Source organism: Zosterops lateralis, assembly GCF_965231275.1.
Source record: "Zosterops lateralis genome assembly, chromosome: 4".
NCBI lineage: Eukaryota > Metazoa > Chordata > Aves > Passeriformes > Zosteropidae > Zosterops > Zosterops lateralis.
In genome coordinates this window covers 70,143,084-70,150,564 of record NC_139765.1, presented here as the reverse complement: position 1 = coordinate 70,150,564, position 7,481 = coordinate 70,143,084, and the positions used below count along the sequence as shown (strand labels likewise).

At 44.9% G+C, this 7,481-nt stretch overlaps 1 protein-coding gene across 1 annotated transcript in view; it reads right to left on the bottom strand.

Annotated features, from left to right (window-relative positions):
* Positions 1–270: 270 nt before the first annotated feature.
* Positions 271–7,481, bottom strand: part of SFMBT2 (Scm like with four mbt domains 2) — a gene marked incomplete at its 3' end in the record, with an annotated part of 103,204 nt that continues 95,993 nt past the window's right edge. The window contains exons 18-21 of the mRNA XM_083860280.1: positions 5,957–6,129; positions 3,175–3,426; positions 2,359–2,487; positions 271–411 (exon numbers count right to left, since the gene is read on the bottom strand). Coding sequence (XP_083716406.1) covers positions 271–411; positions 2,359–2,487; positions 3,175–3,426; positions 5,957–6,129 — 695 coding nt within the window. The remainder of the gene's footprint in view (positions 412–2,358; positions 2,488–3,174; positions 3,427–5,956; positions 6,130–7,481) is intronic.

Sequence of the window (7,481 nt, the reverse complement as noted above, 5' to 3'; positions counted from 1 at the left end):
ACTGGGCAATGGGCTGGAGAGGCTCACAAGGAGGGATGCCAGCAGTCTTTCCATGTGCTTTTTAAGTACAGAAAAGTTAGTTCCATTTGTAGCTCATTTCTTTCTGTGTTTGTTTTTTTTCCCCCAACGGATTAATTCCCAGTGCTTCCAATTCCACTTGTTCTCAGAAAAGAAAAAGGATATGGGGAAAGAAAACCCCTTGAACAAGCTGAAATGGTAAAAAAAGACAGGGAACAAGGAAGGGGGACAGGAAGGAATGGAGAAGTGCAGTCAGTTGGCATATTGTGCATAGAAAGCAACTTTTACTCGCTCGATCTGGTGGCACAGTTTGATGGCTGGACCCAGCTTCAGCTCCATGCACTCCTGCACCGTGGGCAGTGTCAGCAACAGGAGGGCCTGCCCATCGATGTCCTGGTGAAAGAAACACAGGGAAAATGGTTTTGTTTGTGGACTCTGGAGGGCAGAATGCATAAGCAAGTTTAGAGGAACAAGAAAGGCAGTTTGCCATAAAAATTGAGTTCTTTTAGCCTCTGCCTTTTTTCTGCCACTTTGACACTGCCCATCTCCTTTCCCTGAGATACAACACGGTTTTTCAGAAGTTGTCTCTAGTGTCTCTTCACAGCTTGGGAAAAGCCTCCCAGCTGCTGAAATGAAGGATCACCTAAAGCACCTCTGCAGAGTCCACAGAGATCTGATCAGTCCCATTTCATGCCTAAGGAACTGAAAAAAGGGACAGACTGCAGAGAGACACCAGAAGACACAGGAAGGAGCTGAATGGAGAAACTGATGCTGGTCCCACTGCCAAGTAAGACCCTTTCTCCACCTCCTTTGGCCCACAATTTGCTTAGCCCAGGTTTATGTCTGCCTTGCTCCATGCCCTGTACCCAGGTCCACCCAGGACCTGCCTTGTTCCACTGCTGAATGACCAAGAGAGGGGACTGACCACCCAAAGCTCTTGCAAACTCTAATGTCCCACAATCCCAGAATGGTGCAGGCTGAAAAGAACCTCTACAGGTCATGTCTTTTCCTCAAGCATAGCTATGCACCGAACTCCATGAACCAGCACCCCAGATGAGCAATTTTACTGGGAATTCCTGTTGGCTTTATGACCCTTTTCTGAATGAAGAGCTCAAGTTTTCTTTATCCTTTAATTGACAGAGAGGATCAGGCCACAAAACTGTTTTACCCTTTAGGGAGGATCAGAGTCTATGTACAACATAAACTCCCCAGGACAGCCGTGATTAGGCAGCATGGAACACAAGGAGGGTTTAGACATCTGAAGTGCTGCTTTGATCAGGACTGTCCACAGCTCAAGTCCATCCTCCACAGAAGGTTGATGGCACAGACCACTGCACCAGGGCTTCACAAGGAAAAGCTCCAGTCATCTGTGTTTGATTCAAGCCCCTACAAAACTCTCTGGCAAAGGAGAGACAGAGTTGGCTTCCAAACCTTGGAATTGTTCCAAGGTGGTTAACAAATGGTTGGAGCTCGCTGTGACACAGCAACAGCAGCACCCTGCTCTGCAGAGTTTCACTCACTCCAAACTCACCCTCCACCTTCTCCCAGCCCCAGCAGCTGGAGTCATCCACGGTGAAGAATCAGAGACAGTTCAATGAGCAGTTGGCCACACCACTGACTAATTAACCACACTTGCTTCCTCCTAACTACAGCTCGTTAGTGCTGCCCTTTACCCTCAGCAGTGGCTGCTACTCATTAGCCAAGGAATGGCTCTTTCCACATAAATTTTACACACCCACACTGGCTTGAGATGAAGAACACTGGTTTCTGCTCCTGCAAACCTGTCTGCTTAATGGGGAGAAGACTGGCATCTCCTAAATTTAGGTCATCCAAGGCCTGACTGGCAGATCTTCAGAGGAACTAGTTAGGAATTAGGTGTGTACACACTTGGGACATCAAGGTGTTAATGGCAAAATTCAGACAGCCAGTTTCGGCTTCAAGCAGCTCTTTTCTGCTTCCCAGGGCAGCAATGTGGAACAAGATGGAACCCATGTGGCCAAGAGAAAGCCTGGTATGTACCAGGTAACCATTGCCTGTTTTTACACTGAGGTTTCTACCTATGGGACATGAGAATGGCACCAGGGACTTTGGCATGAAAGGACTAAACCTTCTGCCTTCCACAAGGGTTTTGAGTTTCTGGACTCTCTGAGGATCTGGCAAGGCTCCAACTCAAATTTCTAAGGGTTTTCATGGCTTGCCAAAATTGGTGTTATAACTTGCCCTGATGGATCTGAAGTTTGGTCATGATCTCTTTACCAAATCCCCAGGCTCAGCCAGCAAGGTGAGATGTGCTGTAACATGAATAGGCACCACAGACACAAAGGACAAAAGGATTTCTACCTGCTCCTGAAATATTTTGGCAAGGGGGGCACAGTCGGTGAGTTTAATAAACCTCACGACATCAGTCACAGTCCACTCCAGTGGGTTACTGTCCAGGACCAGCTTCTCTTCCTCCTCTTGCTTCATTTCCTGCGAGGAAAAAAAAAATATCAGAGAAAGGCCTTTGATGCTGTTTTACACCACAACAACACAGACTCCAAGATTCAGAAGGCTGAAAATGACTCCTTTATTTTTGGGATATGTCTCCCTTTTATACTATTTTACACAGACCAATTTGATTGGTGAAACAAAGGCAAACCTGTTCTAATCACATTGGCTGGACCAGAGGGACATCAGGAAGTCCCTCCTAGGAAAATGAAATTAATAACAAAGTACAGTTACAAAAACACTTCTCTTGTTTACAGAAAATTCCCTGGGAAAAAAAATTTAGAATACCAAAACACCTCAGCCATGGAACCAGGGCTACAGGCAAACTACTTCCTGTGGAGAAGCAGGGCAGGGATGCCCTCCTCAGATCAGCAAGGTTTGGCACTGGAGGTTAATTTAGGCAGGGCACCACAAAGAAATCCCTCCTAGGAAAATGAAATTAATAACAAAAATACACTTACAAAAACATTTCTCTTGTTTACAGAAAATTCCCTGGGAAAAAAAACTCCGGAAACCAAAACATCTCATGGAACCAGGGCTACAAGCCCCTTCATAAAGCAAACCACCTCCTGTGGAGAAGCAGGGCAGGGATGCCCTCTTTAGACCAGTGAGGTTTGGCACTGGAGGTTAATTTAGTTAGAACCCTGCTGTGCAATGCCCCACACTCACCTCCTTGGCTGGCGTGCCCTTCTCCGCCTCGCTGCAGGAGTGGGGCTGGGCCCTGCGGCTGCGCCGGGCTCTCTCCGTGGCCGGAGGGGGCCTGTCCGGCTCGGTGCTGCTCCGCAGAGTGACCGCCCGCCGTGGCCGGGCCGAGGGCAGCTCGGCCGAGGACGTGTCTGTCTGGTCATCGCGCAGCTCTGAGCTCGTCTCCTCGCTGCCCGTCTCGTCCTCCGCCGCGTCCGGCTCCTCGTCCTCGCTCTCCTGCACGGACAGACAGCACATGGGAGGTGGATGCAGCAGCAGAGCCAAAGGCAAGGGGTCAAACAGCATTCCCGTGGCTGTGCTAGTCTGGGGTAATGTTTATTTTAATGGAATGTCTTGGGTTGCAATGCAAGATGTAACCAGAAGTGTGTATTCTGTTACCATCTGTTGAAACCAGCTGGGGAGGTGTTTTCTTTATCTCTTGTATAACCCATCCCTCATAACTCCAGGGGTGTCTTCTGTTAATGGCCCAGCTGTTAAAACCATGTAGGGCAGTGTTTCCTTATCTCTTCCATGACCCATCCTCCCTCCAGGGGGTATCTGCTGTTAATGGGCCATCAAGGCTCACTGCAGGGCTGATACAATTCCATCATCCCATGGGGAGATGCTCCACCCAAGGGGAGCAGCCCAGCATTCCTACCTGGGTAAATCTGAGATCTGGAACACCAGGACAGTCTGTTTGCACTGGATTCCCAGAGGAAAACCAGACCCATCTCGCCACCACTGGACCCTTCTACAGAATCATTGCTCCAATAGAACCACATCTGTCACTCCAGGAGGACTTAACTGCACTGCTACCAACACCCTGACCAACAAGGTGTCAGGCTCAGGTTGTATTCTGACTCTGTCAGTGTGGGGTTTTCTTTTCTTTTTTTTTTTTTTCTTTTTTTTTTTTTTTTTCCTTTTTTTTTGTACTACTCCATTTTTATTTTAATATTCCAAGTAAAGAACTGTTATTCCTATTCCCATACCTTTGCCTGAAAGCCCCTTAAATTCAAAATTATAACAATTCGGAGGGAGGGAGTTTACATTCTCCATTCCAAGGGAAGCTCTGGCTTTTCTCTGGCAGATACCCGTCTTTTCCAAACCAAGACCAAATTACTTCATTTTCATCACAGAGCCAAGTGAATTAGCCCTCAATTTAGGTTTGTTACAAAATGCAGAAGAAAAAAAAACATATGTGGCAGGAAATTCTTTTTCTCCTCCCAAGTAAAGGTCAACAGCAATGATCAACTCATCTGGCATAAAATGTTCCTCTCTTGGGCTGGTATCTCAAAACTTGGGGAGCTGCAGATGTGTAGGAGGAGAAATGGAAAATACTAAGAGGACAAAATGAAATTCAGGTTGACTGAGTTGAAATAAAATCAGAAACACACTTGACTTTGAACTTTCACATTGCTTCAAATTGTTTTAGCTGTTATTGGTACTGAAAAAAGGTAATTTTTGGTGCCTTTCAAAAATGTCTAGATATTCAAGATAGCACTCTTTCAGTGATATTTCTGCAGAACTCAGGACAGAGGACTTCAGCCAGATTTCCCTGCTTTCAGCCCAACACTGAACTGCTGGAGGTGAAGTCCAGAGTTTCATTTGAAGTATTATACCAGATTCTTGTTATTTCTGTCACATGGGGCTTACAAACACTCACCAACTGATGGAAACTGTGCATTTTGAACTTTATATACGTATATAACTTGCCCAAATGGCTTTGACAGCTTTTCTCTGATCCAAGTGTGAGCAGGCACCCAAGGCCACATGCCCAGGTCTTGAGTGAAAGAGCAATTTAGACAAAGATGTATCGGCTGAAAAGGTTGAAAAACTTGGCTAATGGTTGATTTAGGCTTAACGTAAGTTTAAGTTCCTTTGAAGCAGGTATAATGTAAGGAAATGAAGCAGAACTACACCTAAATGAGGACCAAGCCATGAAGATGCAGGCAATCAACTGAAAGCTGAATAAAATAACCTGCTCTAGCTGAAGTAGAGGGAATTTAAGTAAACCAATTTTATTTCACATTGCACAAAGCAGCAATCACTGGCACTCAGCTAAGGAAGTGAAACCACACATGAGCTCTGTTATTGCCACCATGGGAAAAGCCCCCAGAAAAGAGCCCACACAGAACTAAGACTATTCCAGGTTTAATTTGGACATGAATCTTTGCTCAGACCTTGTTGTATCACAGAGCAGACTGGAAAGACTGAGCCCTCAAATTCCATGTATTTGGGACACAAACTATTTGCTTGTGTGCTAGGGCTTGATGTTGTGAGCCAAAAATAACAGGAATAGCTAATGAAAAAATAAAATTCCCTGAAACCACAATGGCTATGACCTATTATTATTTATTAAAATACTTGGAGATCTTAAGATGTGGATCACAGAGCTCCTCCACTCTGCTAAATGCTGTGCAAAGCATCCAACAGGCTCATCTGCCTGCTCTTAAGGAAGGAAATAAAACAAAGAGATATTAGGCAGCATGTAAGCCAGTGAGAATTGGGAAGGTGGGAGCAAAAAATCTGCTTGCTACCTCTGAAATGGACAAGGTAAAAATCCTCAAAGTGCCCAAATGAAACCAGTCTGACCTTATAAGAACAGAACAGCAAGGAAGAAAAAAAAATACAAAAAACCAGAAACTGGAAAAAAGAAAGTGGAAGTGTTCAGGTGTGCTGAGAAGACCCTCAAAAGGAAAATGCAGAATGGGGGACAAGAAGAAGGCACCAAGGAATTTTTGCTGATTTATCCCAGTGTGACACAAACCTCTCCAGAGCCTGCAGCATTCGAATCCACAGCTGATGATCTCCTTTTCTTCTGCACAAAGATGGATTTCCGCCTCTTCCTGCGCCTGGCTGGCTTGACATGACCACTTTTCATGTTGTTGTTTTCCCCAATTGGTGGCTTAATGATTTTTTTCCTCTTCCCATAATAATAAGCTGGAGAAATGAAGCACAATGCCCATTAAAAACTTTAACCATCCAAAGAAGGGAACCTTGGCTTGCTCTTTGCTACAGGTTCAGGGCTGTACTCTTAACTAAGTGCAATTTAAACTTTAAAATACATTGATTTGGACAAAAAAAAATGTACAGCATAAATAGGTCATGTTGGACTAGCACAGAGCATTACAGCTCTTATGTATCCAGATTTATTGATGAAGACTTCAGAATTTAACAATGTGTTTAGGCAGAGCTCAGCAGTGATTTGGAGGGAAAGAGGCCAACAAGTTCCAGATTTGATCCGATGCAGTTCTATGTGAGGTAACAGTCTCAGACACCCTTTCACTTGCTGAAGTTTTCAGCAGAGAGGGGAAAGGGACAGCTATCCTCAATCATGTACAGAGGAATGGGGTTTTTATTACTTTCAACTATTTTGTGGCCCAGGTTGAAATTAAGGATGTGAGAGTCCTCTGGCCTTACATTAAATGTTTGTATTAAGTGCCTTTTGACATATTTTGGGGATGAAAGACACTCTGTCCTTGACCAGCAAGGGGTACCCCAGGACAACTAAAATGGCACTTGGCAAATTTCACAACTGAACTGAGCCTTTCAACAAATCAATGGCGTTTTGAGGAAAAATTCATCCACTCACATAAACCATCAAATTTGAGACGGGACAAGCTCAGCTGGAGCTCCCATAGCTGCCCTCCTCCAGCTCTCCATTTGCTACCAGTGGGAGTCACACCTTCAACTCATGTGTAGACTTCTACAGAAACCCATCCCCAGTGATCTCAGTACCTCTCTGAGCAGGCCCCTCCTTCTCCTCTGGCACCAAACTCAAGAGAATTGCTTTAGATCAATTATACTGCTTTTTGCAACCTTTGTGGAAGAAGGACAACACTCACTTCCACTTTCCTGACCTGTTCAAGAGCCAATAATACCAGTAATATTGACAACAAAAAGCACTGAAGATTAAAAACAGCCTTACTGAACAGGCAGGGTCATGTTTAAATATTAAATCCTCTGACTAGAGATTCAGTGTTCCCAAACCTTCCAGCACTTCAGCACTGTGGTTTTGGCCTGTGCTGGTGTGTATGCCAGAAACTCTGTACCAAGAAGATTCATCTCACCTAACAAAGCTGGCTCAGATGTAGCAAGTTAAAAATCTCAGCTTCCCACTGCAGGTTCCTTTTATGTGCTCCTTTTGTTAATTTTAGATACAAAGAAAAGTCAGGACCTCCAAAGAGTGATGACGTTCAAACAGATGCATTTGGATGGAGTGAGAGGGACAGTTTTCTGGTACAGGATTCTAAGGGAACCTGTGGTGGCCTCAGGATTAAATAACTACTCTT